Source organism: Strix aluco, chromosome 8 (genome assembly GCF_031877795.1).
Source record: "Strix aluco isolate bStrAlu1 chromosome 8, bStrAlu1.hap1, whole genome shotgun sequence".
Classification (NCBI taxonomy): domain Eukaryota; kingdom Metazoa; phylum Chordata; class Aves; order Strigiformes; family Strigidae; genus Strix; species Strix aluco.
This window is the reverse complement of record NC_133938.1, coordinates 31,136,693-31,157,046: the sequence shown is the minus strand read 5'-3', so window position 1 is coordinate 31,157,046 and position 20,354 is coordinate 31,136,693. Positions and strand designations below refer to the sequence as shown.

General features: G+C 35.9%; 2 protein-coding genes across 13 annotated transcripts in view; one reads left to right on the top strand and one right to left on the bottom strand.

Moving 5' to 3' along the window:
• The window catches only part of RALGPS2 (Ral GEF with PH domain and SH3 binding motif 2), a 131,524-nt gene that overhangs the window by 68,773 nt on the left and 42,397 nt on the right, over positions 1–20,354 (top strand). The window lies entirely within an intron of this gene.
• ANGPTL1 (angiopoietin like 1) lies at positions 123–19,695 on the bottom strand. Its single transcript, XM_074832983.1, has 5 exons — positions 19,457–19,695; positions 11,911–12,768; positions 6,697–6,890; positions 4,147–4,417; positions 123–3,133 (listed from the first exon to the last, which is right to left on the bottom strand). Exons 1-5 carry the CDS (start codon positions 19,470–19,472, stop codon positions 2,946–2,948), a joined length of 1,527 nt encoding a protein of 508 aa, XP_074689084.1. The 5' UTR covers positions 19,473–19,695; the 3' UTR covers positions 123–2,945.

The following is a 20,354-nucleotide window of genomic DNA, read 5'->3' as shown; positions in this document are numbered from 1 at the left end:
AAAACAAATGGGAGCTGTATATGTGATATTTTACCCTGGAATAAAAACCCAGTCTCAAAGGGAGTCTTATCCTGGAGTTCTGTTTAATTTGAGATTGCACAATGAAACAATTGAGCCGTATCTTGAGAAGTAAGATTTTTATTTAACTAAGCAGGTACTACCTTGTGAAATATTTTCTTATAGCTGTCTCTCAGGAATTATATCCAGAAACAGAGAAGCTGAAAACAGGTTATTGAAGTATTCATCTGATGAGTATTCAGCTACTTGGGTGATAATGCTTGCAATAGACTTTGGAAATACATGTGAAAACTGTGTTTCAGGTTTAGTACAGATTCAACTTCTTCAAGGTCTGCTTGGTTAAATTTGGACTGATAGTACGAGAATAGTGAAAGCTCTATCCTTCAGACATACTGCTTCTGAACGTCCAGTGCAATGAGCTTGAGGCATGCTACAGCCTCTTTTGAAAAACTTTTCTAAAAAAAGTGAGAGAAAACATTGAACTCTTAAAAGTCATTTACCCTGCTTAGAAAATTCAACCCAAAAGCTAAGAACTGATAGCATTACAAGCATTCAAAAGTAGTAAATTATTGTACAGCATATGAACCAACCTGAAAAAGGGATGCTCTGCTTTTCCTCCTTGTAATCTTAAATCGGCAACTTAATTTTAAGTCTTTCCTTTCAGAGGCACAGCATTTGTACACTCTGAGCTTTCTGGGTATATTTTGTAATAATGTTCAGTTAATGTCATTCTGCAGCCTTAAACTGGGGAAGACTCACTTTTTAGATGTTTAATGTGTAAGATTTAATTTAAAGGCTGAGTGCAAGCTAATTTTACTTAGGGGTTTCTGCAAAGTACGCCTTTCACTGACTGTACTGAATAAATAAACACTGTTTTTGTAGCAGGCAAGAGATTCTTGGGGTAAAATAAGATCTCTTCCAAGGAGAGGAAATCTGTCGGTTGAATGAACTAAAGCTGTCAGAAGTGTTCATTAAAGGAACATTTTTGGAGGGCATTTTCAGCTTTTAAATTTACCTGAATTGCTCTTCTATCCAGCTACCATAGAAAAAAAAAAAAATAGACTATAGATAGTCTGAATTTTAAGCATTTGTAATTAAAAAGCATTTCATAGAACACTCAATCAATGAGGTCTGTACAATATTTGTAACAAACAAATATTCCTTATATGAAGAACAATTTCAGAATTGTAATCTTAAACATATGTGCTAGTTAAAGTTCTTGGAATTTGGGAATGGAATATGCTGGGACTTATTCTCCACCAACCCACCCGCCCCTGCCAACCCCAATTAACTGTTGTTGGAACTTGTTGCCTTTGATGTCTGACCAAAGATGTAACTACAACCCTTGCAGCCATGTGTTATCAATGAAGCTTTATCTACTTCAGAGAATGAGTTTTGAAAGCAGAATGCTATTTTTCTCTCCTCTGAATTACAAATGAGGTTTTGCATAACGATATCAACTAATTTAACATAACAATAATATTAGATTATTCTTTTAGCTATTAGGGTTTCTTATGTTAAATAGGGGCAAAGTTCCTTAAAATCCTGAAGGCACATATGAAGTGCCAAACAAATAGGTTGGTTACAGTTCAGAACAGTGTATTTAGTTTTTGTGTAATATCGAATTAAATTAGGTAAACTGTGTGGCTAAGTACAATTATTAAATAGTTTTATATACTAGGAAGAAAGCTTTAGTTTTGGAGACTCTGGTACCTAAAGTGAACATTTCGTTGTTTCTGATTTTGAAAGCATCTTGTTTTGATGCAGTAAGTTGGCTTTTGTTAAAGATTGGAAAAGTATTTTCTAATTAAGTTCTTAAATTACATATTAATTTCAGTGGAAATCTGGTATCTAGAATGTAGAAAATTTAATATAGACAGTATCAAAACTTATATACATGTAGGGGAAGGGAAATGTGTATGTCATAAGAGCAGTCCAAGTTTGAGGTGGCAGGGAGAATACACTCAGAGCTGATTTCTAATCTTTGTTTACCATGTCAGCAGAAAGCTCTGTTGGAGGAAAACTTGTAATATTCAGAGACTCTGTCCTTCTCTAGTATGTGTGAACACTTGTTCAGACCTCATCACTCCTAATTGGAGTGGAGGGGGAGGGGTGTGTGTGTGTTTAATTAGGATGTTTGAATATGGAGATTGAAAGTAAAAAAAGTACCAAGCAATTTGGTTGTTTTAAGTTTATCAATAACTTCATACAGTTATTTTTCTTAGGTTAGGAAAATGTTGCCTAAGTGTTTTACAGAAGGTAGGATATGCAGATCTTCAGGAATTCTCTACACCACTAAAAATTTTTACATTTTGTTTTTAATTCACCGCTTCATTTTGAAATAATTATTTGTTGCAAAAGTGTGTCTCTGCTGGCAAAGCTAGAATGTCTTCTATTTTTTCTATAGCTTCTTGGAGTAAATCTTAAACAGTAATGTGAAGTCAGATTTTCATTGAAAGTAATACCAACGTTTTTAAATAATTGTTAAATAACTAATCCATTTTCACATTAAAGCAAGACAATGTCATTTCACATATTTACAAAAAAGGGTTGAGCTAACCTGAAAAAGCATAAGCTTTTTAAGTGGAAAAGCTTATAACTTGTCATATATCTGGAATTTTTTACCAGCTTTAATGACTGTTTACATAAAGTATGTTGGACTTGAACAAAGATAAATATGCTTTGCAAGCACAAACATCTGCTTTTGTGTATGTGTGTTTAAAAAAACACTGTCACAGTAGAAAAGGTTTCTAAAAAAAGGAGAGGGCAACACAACAGGGGGGGAAAAAGACAGGAAAATTGTAGACCTGCTTTTTGCAGGGGCAGATTGTGCAAAATAATGATTAAGAAGTAATATTTTATTTTTCTGGAGCTCAAGCACTGAGAAGTTTATACGTGATCACTTGAGCTCTGTGAGATTTTCCTCCTCAGTCTATAGGTCTGATCATCATTTGAACTGCTTTCAAGGAGTAGGAGCCTCCCCGGTACTCGGCCCAAAATATTCCATCCTGATACTTGCTCCTGTAGTGGCCTCCTCTGTACCACACCCCATTGAGGTTGGAGTGGGCACACGCGTTGTACCACCAGCCACCTTTGTGAAAATGAGCACAGTTTCCTGTGGAACAGAAAGAAATGGGTGAACTTCAACATTAAAGAGGAGAAATGGAGATTAGCAAACACTTTCATATTCTGGCTTATTCTTAGAGGGAACTTTGAAGTACTTCATAGCCTGTTGTCATATCAATTACTGCTTCTACCTAAATTATAAATTCTGTTGTAACAGCAGCCATTGCCTGGAGGGGGGATTATTGGCACTATTTAATGTGACAGCTGAAAACTAAGATCGGCTCTTCTCAGACTACCAGCAGTGCTCGTCCGTGAGCTAACATTCAAGGAACTCAGATTATGTACTGTTTAGAAATACTTCAATGGAAGCAATGTGAGTTGATACAGTCCCAAGCAGTGCGCGGGGCCACAGTTCCACAAAGAGTTGCTTGTAACTTGTGTATTTACTGTTACAGGCTTGTTTAAGAGTTTGCAAGATTTGTCCAGCTTTATGGTTATTGACAGCTGAGAAAAAGCAGTTGAAGTATTACACTCCCCAACTTTTCTTTTACTGCTAAGGCTTTAAGGGGAAAGCTGGAGGAAGAACGTGGAAATGAACAAAAAAGTGTCCTTTAAGGAGAACGAAACAAAATGCTCTACCCATTTGTCAAGATTGTTACATGACTAAGCCTTTGCACAGTTGCAGTTCCTTTCATGCTGTTCAGAGGCTTTAGTTCATGGTGGTTATTGTTATGTGGCCACAGCACTACTCTGAGAGATCACCTGGGCAGGTATTCTGACTGCAGACAATCACGTGCAAGTGATAAGGGTGTCACTGAGCTAAATACAAAGCTTGCTCAAGTGTGTCTGCAATGGGGGTAATAGAATTTGAATTTCTGAATGGTGCAGGGGCTTAAAGGGGGCCCTGTCAACATGATTTTTATCATTATCAATTTGAATCATCTTTCAAGAGAGTTTTATCAGAATTTACGTACTTTTTTGTACTATATTCTTTTTTTTAAAGATGGTATCACTAATGGAATCTACTGTGTTCACTTTTCACATACATACTAGTTTCCTTACCTGAATACATATCCCTGTCTCTGTCCAGTGTTGTAAATTGCTTTCCATTATGCCATATCATGGAGTCGCCTGCGTTTCCTTGGTATGTTCCTAAGCGTAGCCTGTAGAATTCGCTTTCAGGCTCCAGGCGAAAACTGCTGTATTCTGCATAGACTTTCTTATTGCTCCAGTCCTCTAACTCAATCAAAAGTCTGTAATTATCCTGATTGGTAAGCATGTAAATATTTTCTAGTCCCAGCCAGTACTCTCCATCAATGTTTCCAAATCCTTTCTGTACAAAAGATCAGAAGGTGATGTTAGCTTCGTTTTTCTTGTTTGTCAAAACACTTATCAGCAGGAGTATTAAAAAACAGTGGAACTTGGGACTGAAAGCTTTTAACCTTGGAATGACTGCTCAACCCATGCATTTAAATGCTTTATTTTGTGGCACATGGCCATTTACTCAGTTGGACTGCTAGCTGCGTGAGGTACTACCAGAATCAGTAAAGATGGCAAAACTATCTGTTTTCTGTGATGCCCTCTTCTTTTTAAGATAAAGGGAGAGAGAAGAGGGAAACTGAAACAACATATTTCTCGAGAAAGCTAAGGGGATCTATAAGAATATGAATAATGACATTTAAGGGGCTATACTTCTAGGTCGGAACAGATATTTATGGGTCAACAGTCTCAGTGTTCAAGGTAAATAAATTTTTGTTGCCTTTTTAATGCAACTCATGTTGGGTTTTTTCTGTAAACTTAATCACAGAATTCATCTGTGCTCTTTACTAGATTTATTAGAAATGAAATATAAAGAAGTCTTTCCTTTCAAATCACAGACTACAAGTACGTAGGTGTGGAGTCATATTTCATATCTGCTGTCTCCTGTCCCTGAGTAAACCAGTGTTGTTTGGTGTTGCAGCTAAAGTAGGTATGTCACCCCACCGTAGCTATCTGTTACCCTTCCTAGTTTCTGAGGTCTTCCTACTTCCTTCTTAGGCCATTGATTATGTAGGACCTATATTTGATTTCCTGCTTTGAAGCACTTTCTGTGGAAGACTCTCTTGAGCAGATGAACAGTCTAGGCTCCGATCTCAAGCTGCAGTTTCACAAGTGGCTTAAGTTGATGTAGCATCATGCAGCTGCCAAAAATGGTAGCGGTGCTTTCCTCCTGGCTCATGGCCACATTTGCAATACTTCCCTTGTGTCAGCACTGTAGCTGTGCAGCCACACAGAGAGTGGGGAAAGAAGTAGAAATGTGGGCATGGGAGACATCTCTGTTGTCGGTGGTACAGGCTTTAGTTTAAAGCCACTCACAGAGGTGTACCTTCAAGTACCTGAAGTTAGGTAATAGGAATACCATTTTCAGCTACTGCAATTTAATGGGAAATCTCTCAGGGGTAGATTTGCCCAAGCTTGAGCCATTATTAGACACCAGTTATACTCTTCTACATTTTCTTGCTGTTATGTTCAAAATCTTTATAAGACCCTCCATAACTGCCTTACAACATTTACCAAAAAAAAGCAACCCAAAAACCAACTGCCTACTTTTCTGAGAAGTAAAGACTTTGTGTAACTGCTACTAAGGAATGATTAACATTTGAATCATTAAATTCCAAAAACGCAAAAAGTGAAAATCCTCATAGTAATTTTTTGTCATTTCCTTTGTATATATGGTATTTTTAGATTACTAATTGAGTTAAATGTGCCTCAGTTACCTCTTCAGATACAATGCACTTGGCAATTATGGATTAATTTCATATGAGCACAGCATCATAGGGGAAAGCTCTGTGCTATAGGTATGAAGTCAGCACATTATTATTATAAAACCCAACCAAACGGATTTTCAGATCTCCTGTCCAGCATGTAATTACTCCAAAGCATCATGCATTTGTTATCCTAGGGGTTATGCCCGCTAGTGCATAATATCACAATAATGTGCAAGAACGTGATTCCCTTCGCCAGCCCTACATCTTCAGATTTGTAACCTAATTTTAAAGGTAGAAATTATTTCCTTGGATTCATTATTAGGATTTTTTTTAAGCTGAGACTCTGATCCTGCAAATCTATGAATGTGCTTAAATGAATAATTCCACTGTCTGAGATTGCTTATTCATAAGGGAGACAATTAAGCTTTTCAAGTAATTGCAGTAGTTCTCAGTGCATTAATAAAAATCATGTGTTTAGTTAGGTCTTTGTAATAAATGACTTCCCAGTCACTGTCTGGAATAACATGCCTCCCCAGTTGGTGTGTTGTGCATTAGAAATGCAGGCTATTTCAGACAATAAGTTCATACAAAGTTAAGTAATCCATTGAGTGAAATAGGACATTCCCACTGAAATATGTTTGCCTCTGAGGGATGACCACACATCCAAATTATCTTTGTTCGTAAAATTAATTTCACTGTCTAACTTAAGCAGCTGTCTCTTTTCCAACTCCTCAGTGTTTATCATTCAGTACAACCATTTGCAATGAAGAATTGCACTGGAGATGTTCGCACCATCTTGATTGCAATAGATTATGTCACTGCCACACTGAAAGGAAGCAGCTGATTTTCGCATTCCAGAATTTACCTTGTAACTGTCCCAGTTCCTGAAAAAGTTGACAGACCCATCTGTCCTCTTCTGAATAACTGCCCATCCTCCAGGGTCCAGGCTGTTCTCACACCATAGTTGCATTGGCTCATTACTATTTTCAGGTTTGATCATATAAATCCCGCTGTTGGAATGCCCAGCATCCTTGGCTTGTTGGCAGTCTTTGAATGGACCTTTTTGAAAAGAAATACTGTAAGCATTCAAGCTTGGCTACGCAGTGCACATTGTTAAAGAATATTTTGTAATGGTAATGGAAGTCAGTAATTCAATTAAGGTAAACTTACCATGGAAAATAGTGTAAAAAGTTAGTGTCTTAGATTAATTGTGTGTATAGAAAGAAACATGTAAATATCATATATATGTGTGTTTTTAAACAAAAACTTCATTTTGCTAAACAGATAATAGACTTTGGTTACCAACACCCAATTTTTAATTTTGTTGACTGTGTCAAAGATTTATACTCTTACCCTTGATATTCAAGAAGTGCATTATGATTTTCATTAACTGTTTTCTCCTGTACCAGTTTTAAAAAGTAGTAGTTGCCAATTTAGTTCGTTATCCTAGTGCACCCATTTGAAGCTGATGGAAGTTTAAAACAAAACAAAGCCAAGACACCCTAACAACCCACGCAGACACCTGAATACATAAGTAGTGTGAGAGCTGCTATAAGAAATATCTAGTGGAATTTAATGAAAGAGTATTCTTATACTGCATAACTTTTTTGCCTTTATGTACTTGCCCAGTTCTGGAATCAGCCTGTTTACTGTGGATAAGAATCTTTTAAGTTTAATGTGTCATCCTGGTGGGATACATGTAGATGGATACTGATGAAGAAAATATGCAAGCACTGGAGAAGGACTTCTGAGCAGCTGAAAGGGCTCACATACTCGTTTTCAGGGCTATGATTCTACAAAAACGCTCTTGCTGTTCACAGTGTTGCTTGAAAGCTCCATTTTAGACCACGTGAATAGTGGTTTTACAAATATTACTTACAGAAGAGCATCTGGTTATTCTGTAAGAAGCATGCAGCTTACATATCTCTGGAAACTTTGCCTAGTTTACCTTTCAGTTTTTGGTAATATTTTTCTCTACTTCTTAGAAAAGGATTAATGTTCATGTACCATTACTTGAGTTGATTTAGACTAGTTATTTACTAGTGAAAAGCACGCTATGTTCTGATGGCTGGTTAGTGGTGGATGCCCTAAATGTATTTGAAAACTCATATTCTGTAAATATGAAAATAAATTACCTACAGCTTTCCTCTCATTTTAGAAGGCTCATTTTCTCCAGTTGACATGGAAGTTCAGAGAAAACTCATCAGTCACAGAAGAAGCTAATGTGCAGAGAAGCATAGGAGACAGTTGTTGAGGTTATTCTTTAATCAAAAGTAGAGGTCAAGTGGAAGTGACCTTTATTGCAGATTAAGGTTGCATGACAAAAGCAAATTGGAAGTCTTGCTTATTTTATGTTTTAAAGTAGTAGCTGCCGGTTGGGTAAGTGTGTAATTAGCAAGAAATCCATAAAGCATTTCATATTAATTAGAGTGCAAAAAGCTTGTGTATCTAATGAAGGTGACTACTTGGAGCTTCTGACTGCAACAGTGCTACCAGAATGCTGCAAACCCTGACCCATCGTTGTAAGTACTGCTATGTACTGTACTGTCAGTATTTGATGATGGTTTTGTCATTCTTGCAGTGCATGCAGTAGTAGCTTCGGAAAGAAATACTGCAGCTTCGGAAAGAAATACTGCAGCTTCGGGATATGAGTGCTTTTCCATGTAGATTTTGCACATTGCAAAATTCGGCCAGTGGATAGATAAGTTCCTGGGCTAAATTGGGTCTCATCTCCTTTCCTTGAACTATCTGAAGTAGAATTTGGGCACTGTATAACTGAACAGGGAGGTTGTCCTAGAAGTGTTATTGTAAAGCAATTATTGCATTAGAAAAAGTGTAAACAAACAAGTAGTATTTTTTCTAATGTTAATTGAATATTAAGAATAGCTTGATGTAAATCTGCTGTGTATTATTTCATGTGACTTCTACTGAAGGAGGAATTGAGGACTCATTTTTCTATGGGAAACCCAAGCAGATGTTTGGAGTGGTTTTAAGTAGCTTTCAAGGCAGACAGAATTGTATTAGCTTGTTAATGTAATACACTTTGATCACTTCTGAAATTCAGCTGGCATTGTCACAGGATGCAACTTGTCTGCTTTTTGATGCTCCAATTCATCTATATGCTTATATCATGAGTTAATGTTGTAGTAGAGGTAACAGCCTTCTGCTCTTAGTGTAAAGAAATCCAACAAATCCTGTAACTTTTGGTGTATAGCCTTGAATCTTTGAGAAGTAAATTCTTTGTTACATGTAATTATTTTAAGTTCACAGTGTAAGAACTATTCCATTTCTTGTTCGGTGGAAATGCTGAGATTTGTGAAACTGTAAGATTTTTCCATGGTGCTGGTGTGAGTGGAGGCTCTGGCTAGTGAAAAAAGCATAACTGTTCTGCTTAAAATCTTGTTATCTATGTAAGGAATAAGTATCTCGTGAATGTCTAGTCTTTTGTAACAGTCTGTGTACACTAAGTTGCTGAGACACTTGTAAGTTAGAAATACTCTGAGAAGATGATCTGTTAAGTATTTCACTTCTAAAATTGTGGTTTGGGTGTATGATTTAGTACAGATCATATTCTATTGTAAATTAGATGTAGTAGAGAAGGAAAGTGATAAAGTATTTTAAGTTGAAAGCTTAAAACTATGGCTGAATCCTATTTTAAGATGCTAAATGTTATCTTGAGCAGATGATATAGAAGCTGTAATTGTGTAAGCTTCATATAGAGGATTTTTTTGGTAGTAGTAGAGGGGAATTCCAAAATTAAACTGGGCATATATTTTTTTTAAAAAAGTTACATTGTTAACTGAGAGGTATTGGGGAAGGATGTGAGTGTGTGTGTGTCTCTGTTTACTTGAAGCTACTTTTTGCAACGTAGTGGCCAGTAAAATTTGGGGACACTGGTTATCATTCCAAGGATTAAGATAATTGTGAAAACCTTAAGTCACAGGACGACTGTTCTTCTGCAATTTTTAGAGCTATTTTAATGCAAATTAACCAAAATACTCTTCAGAAATACAATCTCATCTTTGTTCCCCATGTATTTTGGATTTTAGTCTCCACCCACAGTATTAAGATGCACATTGATCCTTCTGTAAGCTTCTGTTGCATGCAAGTATTTGTTAGGTACAACTTCACCAGATACAGTAGGAGAAAGCTCCTACTTGTCTCTCCAGTTGTTTACTCTGGCATAACCAAGTCTTGGACAGGCCTATTTCTAAATGGGACTGTTTGGATTTCATTGGTCTTTTTTTGACGTCTTTATACGTTACAAATAGTTATCATCTTTTAACTAGAAAGTTCATTTTTCGATGGCATAGACAATTTTGGTTCTGTGGACTATTAAATATGCTTACCTTAATTTTAAAAATCAGAGATAATAACTGGGCATTGTGTTGCCATTTAGAAATTTTGGTTTTGATGATTGATGCTCTACCAGCTTAAGCAATTCTCAACCCTCATTTTCCCAAGGTGCTGCAAGAAACAATCTTCAGACTCAAGAATCTAGTATTAAATGAAGGAAGCTGAATAATGTTAAAATAAATTCCTTAATATTTTTTTTGTGTTCCCTTGCAAAAACAGATTCAAACTCTGAACTTTTAGGGGTAAAGGGGCTAGTGAAAACCATGGTAGATAATTTAGAGGAAAATATTTAGTGTTCTTGCTTCATTTTGTGTGTACAGCAGGCATATACTGAGAGAAAAAAATGCACTTATAACAAAACCTTGATGCATGGGGTTTCTGGAAAACAGGAAGTTGCCATTTTTTAGAATTATGCTTTTGCTGTCTGACCAGATATAAATGTAATGCTTTTGTATTAGCTGTTTCCTTTGTGTCGTGATGTGTGATTTAAATTCTCATGACATCTGGCATTTTACTTGGGCTTGTGCCTGAATTTTCTGCAGACCCTGAATAAAAATAGCTGTGCTTTACATCAGTAGCTAGTTGTTTGTAATGCTGTAGAACAGTCACAAATAAATGTTTGGCTTCATCTTAGAAACCAAGTTGAACTTCCAACTGTGACTAAAAGCAATTTGAAAGCAAAAAAACCCAACAACACAAACACCAAAAAAAAAAAAAACCCAACCAAACCCTTTTGCTGTGCAAACTAACAGAAGCCAAGAGCAAACACTTGAATGGATGTCTGAGAAAAGCTTCTTGTTTTTATAAATCCTTAATTATTTTTTTTTATCGCAGCTCCATCAAAATTTTAATAAAGTGAGAATCATGATAGAATTCAGGGCAGCTCAGAAGTAGTTAATTTTCTTGTCACTAGTTTTGTTTCCAGTGATAAATGAATTTATCTAATGACCTGAAGAATGTAACACATAAAGATGTGATACAGTGTCCCAAATGTATTTTCATAATATTTATGGTATTAGTCTAACTTGCCGTGCCCTACTGACATCAGTTTACTGGGAATGTAGTTACTCATTTTAAATTTTCGTAGCTGAGTGTATCTAATTGGATCCGGCCTTGGTTCAATTATCCTTTCAAACTTACCTTGCTCTCTTGAAGATTTCACCCAAACACTTACTGCACGACTGTGTTGGTGGACTTAGATGTTCATTTTAAAGCAGCTCAGAATAGGAGTAAAATTATTCTAGGAGGATTAACATCTGGCAAATATATATGTGTAAGTATAAAGGACAACTACTTAAAATTACTTAATTTAAGACGAATTAGCTTCTCTTACCATTGCTGGTTACTGTAACATGTAGCTAGTAGGCATCTTCAAAGAAACAGGGCTAAATACTAGAAAGTATATGCTAATATTGAATTTTCATGCCCATAACTCAAACCCAGCTGGAGACAGAAACCCCAATGCTTTGTAACTCAAAGGCATAAATTCTTCAGATTGAATTTCTGAGTGTCAACTGTTTCAACAAATTCCTCTTATGCAGCGATAGCTTAAGAACTAGACTATTTGGCGAACTAAACCTTTCCCTGGGGGTGAGGGGAGAAAATCAGGAGCAAGGGCTAGCTATACCAGATACTTCAAATTCTTCATTCTGTTTCTATAGCCTGGACGGTTTCCCTCTGAAATAGAGAAATCTCAGGGTAGATAAATAGTGATAGAACTCACCTTCATTAATTAAAGCCAGTGGTGGTACTCTGAAAGGACTCTTTGTAGGAGAAGTAGCTGGATCAGGTGGCGGCCTTACATCTCTGTCTCTAGGGTAACCCGGGTCTCGCTGTATCTCGTTTCCTCCCAGGAGAAGGGGAGTGTATGGCTGGCTGTTAGGAATGTGCTGTGGCACAACTTGAACAAGAGGTGGAGACCCATGGGTGTCCTGTCGTGTGAAGATTCTCAAGCACTGCTCTTCCAGCAGTGAGATAGTCACAGACTGATTATTTACAAGATCAGTTAGTGCTGCGTATTTTACTTCAAGTTCCTTGTATTTTGTTGCCATCTTCAACATTTCTGTTGTAACATTAAGGACTTTGTTTTCCAGCTGGGAAAGCTCAAGTGAGTTATCACGCTTTCGAATTATCTCATGCAGGAGTTGCATATAGAGTTGGGTGACCCGAGAGTTCATGTTACGGCTTTCTTTCCTCAGTAATTTTACTTCATTCACAATGTTTCCATCCACATCCACAACCAATTGCAAAATGTCAATCTCCCGCTTTTGCTTGGACAGCACGTCCTTCAAGTTCTCTATGTCCATTCTTGTGACTTCGTCTTTTCTGTTACCAGTACCTGGGCCGTTAGTATTCACACAAATTGGCCCTGTGATTTTTTGTTCTGGGACCAGGAAGGTGTAACCACATTTCTTCCCTTCCTCTCCACCGTCAGCTGAACGAGGGTGCCTCCGTTGGGATGTTTTATTAGGCGTAGATTGTTCTGTACAGCGCCCGATAGATAACAGCAGGAACAACAGAACACCCAGAGTCCATTTAAATATCTTCATTTTAAAGCAAGTATGATGACTGTCAGAAGAGACTATTAAACAGATAAAAGATAAAGTCATTAAATTAGAGCCATAGCAAAGGCTCCTGTACTGCTTAAACTGCCTAAACTGATGGATTTGCCATGCTTTATGTGTATGTAGAAAGTCTTTGGAATCTGTTACGTGGAGTTAGATTCCATTAGATTAGCTGCAAAGAATAGCTTTCTATTCTGAGCAACAAACCCTAAAATTTAGATACTGGATTTAGTAGAGAAGTTGTTGCAACAGAGGAATTTTCAGAAACAATGTTCTGCTTAGATTATGTATTATGCTTTTATTATAAATGTGACTGCTTAGATCTATACTCACTGCAATTAAATGCACAAGGAACGTAGAGTGGTTACAGAATATCTTCATGGAAGGGAAGTAGGGAGACAGTGATAGCATTTTCAAAAATACTTAGATAAATTTTGGAATTTGGGTTATATAAGCCTTTCTGGTCCTCTTAGCTTTATATATGTATATATAGAAGTATAATAGTTTGTTAAATACTATCTACATAACTATTCATATACACATACATTTTTCAAATTTGTATATACACAGATATAGTAGATTTGAAAAATACATATCTAAGACTATTTTTGGACATTAGTGTTAGGCAGGAGATTAGTGCAAGATAATTGCCTTAAACGTTGAAAATTACATATTCAAGTAACTTTATATTTGTAAGGAAAGCCTGTAATGCTGTTTGCTCTGCATGTGTGTCCCTACTTAGTTATCTTTTGAGATGAACATTTAAAATTGTTGTCATGCTATTTTTGTATCTTTGAGAACATTTTTTATCCAAAATAACACTGAAGTATTGGGTGTGTCATCACTATAAATATCATACTGCAGTGTATCGTTCGCCTTTTAATGAAAATAACGCGTTTCTTTTAACTTTGTGTAAAGAATTAAAATGCAGTGATAAAGATCCAAGAATGTTTTTAGAGAAACCTGGGTTTTAACTTTATTTTTTTAAATATTTGAGATGGTAAACAAAGGTAGCACTTAAATCAGGAAAACCCCCTCATTTTTCATGTTTTATTTGCTTTGTCAAGCAGATCACTTTTCTTATCTCAGCTGTTGATCTGACTTTTCTTTCCAGACTACTATTTGTGGTTGTACAAGGCCTTGTACAGTGGCCTTTGTATAGTTATGAAGAGAAATAAAGTAAAACCAAAGAAAGTTAATTTCTATGCTGTTGCTGCCAAGTTCAAGTTTAAGTGCATTTGGCAACCCTGGAAGAGTCATCCTGAAGGAGGAGCAGATCTGTGTTGCTTCCTTTACATTCACATTTACAAATGATAAGGTGACATTGTGTCAGGTCGCTTCTCCCAGTTTTGCTACTGGCTTTAGTATTATTGCTGAAAATGATGTCTGCTTGACCTCAGAGTAAACATATCAAGTCTTTATTTTTTGGCTTCTCTAATAGCAGTGGTTACAAACTTCAAACCATGCTCTACATGCAGTCAGGAATTATATCTAGGAATCTTGATCAAATGTTCCACTGTTGCCTAAAAAATAACTTCTTGTTTGGCTGACAGTTGTATTGCAAGCCCTGCTCCTGTGAGGGGAAGAAAACACTTGGTTTTAACACATACTGAAAATCATTTCTTGCCCTACATAAATGGAGGGAATACATAAAATTTTAAGAAAGTTTATATTTAAAAACTTACTTCTGTATGTTTTACTGTTAGTATGTAGCAATGAGTAATTTGGTGTCTACTAGTGAGTATTTTTTCAAAAACAACTTGATTAAAAGTTTTGTTAATACTTCTGTGCTGGAAGTATAAGTTCTGTTTAAAAAAATTTATATATTTAAGATATTAATCACTTGAAGAGTTGGAAGTTCATTAGGTTAATTTTTCACATGAATCATGCTAAACACATGGGAAACAGATCTGTGTGTAGTTTCTAACTTGATAAGGATGAGCTGAGCTAATTGTCTGAAACCTCTTAACATCTCCTAAATTTTTTTTCAATACTTTTATGTTCAGTGTTTGCAGATGCAGGGAAAGTGACTTCATGGCATATGGTTAAGGATGAAGCCATAGTACAAGTCCAGTATTTTACTATTTTCACAGTATATAATAGCTACTTCATAGTCCAAAAAGGTGAATAACACTTTAGTTCTTGGTTGTTTTTAAAGACCCTATACAGTTACTTAAATAATGAATGGCTGGGGGTTTTCCCCACAGCAGCACATTTTTCCCCTGAAATACATTAAAACTTAAATGAATCTTTCAAAACCAAATATTTTGCAATGCAGTCCACTTTCTGACCATGTATTCTGTTGCAGTCTGCTTTCCTCATTTCTTTTAATATTATGTGTGTTCATTTTGAAGGTCTACACTTACGTGTTAAAGTTAGAAGTTCTGTCAGACCATAAAATGAATTAAATGGTGTGATACAACATAACCAAATGCAGCACCTAAGATTATGCCCTAGAACTTTGAAATAATTCAAATCTCTTGTATTAAACTGAGACATTCAGGTAAGCAGGGATGAGTGGCTTCTGAGAATCTACCTGGTAGGGAACATACATGCTTCCATGGAAATTTTGATTTTGAAATAATTAAACGTCTTATGATGTTGCTTGGCATGTTTGAGCAGCTTAATGCCTAAGTTGTTATACAAGAATAGGTTCCGAGTAAGATATTTACTTGGAGTTTTAATCAGCTTAGAAGGAAATGAAAATACTGTTTCAGAAATTTCCTGATGTTCTGGGCAAGCAGCTTAAAAAAATATAAACTGTTTATCCAAAATATCACAGAATGATAGTCTAATATAAAATACCTAAAACCAACAAATATTAGAGTTAGGAAATAGTTTTAGGGTGTTTTAATCACACACATTATGCCACAGATTCCCAGGTTTTGATGTTTAGGTAGTGTCATAACTGCTATGTGATAAAGTGGTTGAGGCTCAGGGATCAGTTTAGACAGAACCACAGTCTCAAACTGTTTCTGCAAGTCTAGAGTTGCTTGTAGTGAGCGGGGCTGCTGAGATACCTGAAAGCAAACCTTGGAAAATAAGCAAGAGAGATCATGATTACAGATACTATTGCTTTAAAATATGTTATTTAACTCTTCATGAATAGTCGTGGTTTTTAAATTAGAATAGACTCTCATTTCACTTGTTTCTGTATCACCCAGTTTTGGGTCTCAGATTTCTGTTGAAGTTGCATTACGTATGATCTGGCATGCTGATGTTTTATTGCTTCTGCAGGAGAAAATGTGCAACTATTCATAGCAACACAAACTTCATCATCATCTTGTCAGAAATACTCAAGAGGTGTGGTTAGGGCTTCAATACCATTTTACATTTAATGTCATTCCTTTTCTTCTGGTTTCTTTCTTTTTCCAGGCTGATCCCCGTGCAAAAAAAAAACCCCAACCAAACTCTTTCCAAAATTAATCTTTGATTTATTACTTTTACAAGTGTTTAAAGGAACAAAACTCTAATGTAAAAGAGCAAAATAAACCCTTAACTACTATTTTTAACTTTCACTGAGAAACTACTATAATGTGGGCTGTGTTACCCCAAAAAATATTGTATCACTTACAAATATTAGAGTTGCAGGCATGAGGAAATGTGGAAGCTAGTATATATTTGGTGTTTTTTAAATTTCTACACAACAAACTATTTGTTCTTTGTTGTACTGCTGTGACTCTCACATTCAGCAGGATGTACAATTTGGAGACCCACAACACAAAATAGAAGCTGTTCTTTCAGAGCTTCTCCCTGGGCAGTGTAGGTTGTTACAGCCGAATGTAATGGAAGTGTTGCAGGTAAATGTGAATATAGGATTCCCTTTGTATGGAAAGCACAGTATCAGTACATATCTTTATTCAGAATATTTATTAAAAGAGTGTGGTCAAATGATAAATACCAACCATGTCCTCTCTTATAAACCTTCATTTATAAATATGTAAAACAGGAAGAGAAACAAACAGGGTTTTTTTAGAAAGTAAATGATAATAAAGATCCTCTGAACATGGTACCAGTTAATCTGAAAGCTCTGTTATTGATATTATGCATACCTCATTTTCTGTTAAGCTTTGTCCAAGCAGCTAAAATCAATAAAACCATCTATGTTCCCCTGTCTCTACATAGAGTAAGTAGAGATTTTTGTGGATTTTTTAGCTTAAAACTGGGTCCATAACAATAGAAGTAATACTGATGTGGAGAAAAGATTCTTACTATAGGAGAAATGTTCACATAGATTAGATTTTTTTTTTATATATCTGTGTACTTCGGTAAGTTACTTTCCACTATATAAACAAGTGCTTTTTCAGCAAGTCACTCTGTTTCTGCTGAAACAACAGGGTTGCTTTCAATTGTATTGACTGGGATCCAGGAATAATACTTTCTCGGGTTTTGTCAGTCAGATACATGATGTATTGAGTCGCAGAAATCTACTTGTCCAAGATTAATGGGAATCTGATTCCTTTTAGGAAAGGCAATCTAAATATCTTCAGGGGTTTTTGAAGTAGTCATTGAAAATGTGTCACTTTCAAAAATGATAGATTCTCAGAAACTCTCTGCAGAAGAGATCTGTAAATCTTGTCATAATGGATAATCCGAAAACAGCAAAATATTGTGACATTTCCAGATTTTTTGGTGGTTTTTTTATGTGAGGGTTCCTTTACTTTTGTTTGCAGCCATTGTGTGTGTTTGCACCATTTTAACAGGCAGGTACAATGGAGTGGTACGTTTTGCATTTGGAAATGTGTTACTTGGGGGCTCAAGAATTCTCTGTAAAACAGATACTTAAGACATTAAGCATCTAGTGATGTTTGCTATAGGAAATTTTGTTTCATTCATTAGTGTATAAATTTTAAGGACCAGACTAATAGGGCATGTTATGAAAAACAAACTAAGCCCAGTAAAACAATAATTAAGACCTGATAAAGCCATGTAGTTACTGGCAAAAGTTTAAAGGTTCAGAATTTCTATTTTTTGAAGTAAATTCCAGTAAAACTTTAAATGGTATATTGTTCCATCATACTTCAGATCATTCTTAGGGCAACAACAAATACTAGTATTCCGTTATTTGCTTTAAAAGAAGCATTTTAAAATTTGAACTTTAAAGTTGGAAGACAGCAAAGGAGAGAGAGTTAAAACCTTGCACATAGCCAGTTTACTGCTTTAAAATTATTGACTCAGCTGTTTTCATTTGGGAAAGATTTAGGGATTGTTCTAAGCAGTGTAAATCAAAACCTTGGCTAATCATGAATGAATGGAGACTGGTGTCCAAAGCACACAGTGTAGGCTTCAAATGGGGTTTTTGTTGATGTTTAGATTGTTCTCTTTAATATGTAAAGAAGCACAAAAGGATGGTAAGAAAAAGGGCTCAAGAACTTGGAAAGAATCCATCTTTCTTATTTGTCAAGACTGCTCAGACTTTTTTTCCTCCCCATAGCTACTAAATCTTCATTAAGTTTGCTTTCTGTAGCACTTTGTCTCTTCTTTTAGCATCACCCCCTTCATTCTCTCCTAACGTGTCAGACATTTCTGAGGATTTGTTAATAGAAATACGTAACTTAAATTCTTTTCCATTGTTCTGGAATATTTACTGCATTTTAATTTCCAAGTCAGCATGAAGAAAGGCAAAAGTAGAAAATTATGTATTAACAACTCCTTTTTTTTTTTGTTTTTATCTGTACTTCTGTCTTATGTTTGCAAACAGATTTCTTGTTTTAATTGTTGACTTGCAACTGCATCCTTTCCCCTACCTCCTCCCAAAGAACTGTAACAAAACCCTCTATTTTCCACTTAATATAGTGTAGCCCTGTATGTTTAATTTCACGTTTATGAAGTTAATCTTCATTTAGAAACAAACTGCTGTTCAATTGAGGTACAATTAACTTCCCCATCATTCCACATATGTTAAAGGAAGGGATTAGTGCCTGTTGCAGCAATGTCTTTGGATTTTCAGCTGCACAATTGTTTGTGCTACAAACTTGATTATACTCTGAATCAATGTGTGACTCGGGTTTCTTGGTTGGTTGTACAACTCGGACTATTTGTACTGCTCAGAAGTACCATAAATAAAAATTTAATTGAAACGATATACAATGACTGCTGCTTACGGATGTGCATTGATTTACTTGGGACTTTTTACAGTGGTTTTATTGAGGTATCCATTTTCTAGTTCTAGTAATGCTAGGTCTATGCTCTGGTGTTGGGTAAAATCCAGCTTCCCTGAAATCGATAGGTTTTTTGGCTTTTGCTTTCTGGTAGGATCAGAATTTAGAATTTCACATTAATACACATACACAAATTACATGCTTAGCAAAGGTTCTGGTAGTACTAATTTTCACACATTAATACACATTCACACTTTAATACACAAAACACAAATTACATGCTTAGCAAAGATTCTGGTAGTACTTATTTTCTCTAACTTTCGATAACAATCTACAGAAGACTTACAGTTAAACAACTGAAACTTGTTCATCCTTACAACTGGAATGAGTTAGTCTCTGCTCTTATGCAGAGTCCTTTTTAATTCTTTCCAAGTTTCCAAAGTCTACCAAATGCCACTAAAGTGAGTTTTATATTTTAGTTGTCAAACTTTTCTCAGGCTAAGAGAGATTTGTTTCTTCACAATTGTGTGTTGAGGGAGATGTATGTAGAATTCACAAATAGCTCAAAATTAAACTTGCAAGTAAGAGTAACTTTAAAACTTACCAAGAAAAAAAATCATCCAGCTGTCTTGCTTCTGTGGTAGATGGAAAATCCAGAGGCCAAGTTGCTTTTTCTTCCTATATTAACCGATGCTGTGTATTGTTAATCTTCAGTTGGAGTTGAAAACTGCTTTTGTCTTTCTCTGTTAGATCCAAGCTGTATTGAGGAATTGGGTTTCTCCATACGATAACCAAGCTAACTAATCGTTTAAAAAAAAAAAAAGGCAAAAAGTAATGTTCCACTTTGTGTTATTCCAGAAGAGAGGAAGAAGTGTTTTTTGAAACTGCAGTGTTTTACTCTCACATGCAGAAGTGCACTAACCAGCTACAGCTGACCCGGATTCCATATACATCACTTTTGGACAGTTTTTTTAAACAAACACACACTCGACTTAGACGTTCAGCCCACCTATGATGTCACCGCGAACACACTGAGAGCAGAAGAAACTCCTCCTTCGGATTTCCTATCCATACCCTCCAGAAAAGGAGGGGGTAGGGAGGCTGAGAAGTTAGAAACAAGGAAAGATTGTTTGCCAGTAGAAGGGAGGGTACCATATGGCAACAGACTGTGCAAGAGTTCAGCAGGCAATTACAAATCAAACATTTTTACTACGCTGCCTAAAGATGCCTTTCAAGTTATTACAGTACTGGGCTTCATTTAGAAGAAAGATTCTTTCAGGCTGATAAAACTCGATTTGTGTTGCTGGGAATAAAAGGGGCAGCCTGGCTGGATACAACAGGAAAAATGAACCATTTATAGTCTAGAAGAATGTTCAACAGAATGTCGCATTCAATTCTTGACGTCCACTTAATAAGAAACAGTTCCAGTTGTTAAATGCATAAAGTCTCAGATACATGTGGAAAATGTTAAAACTGTGTGTGATGGTTTTGGGTAGGTATCA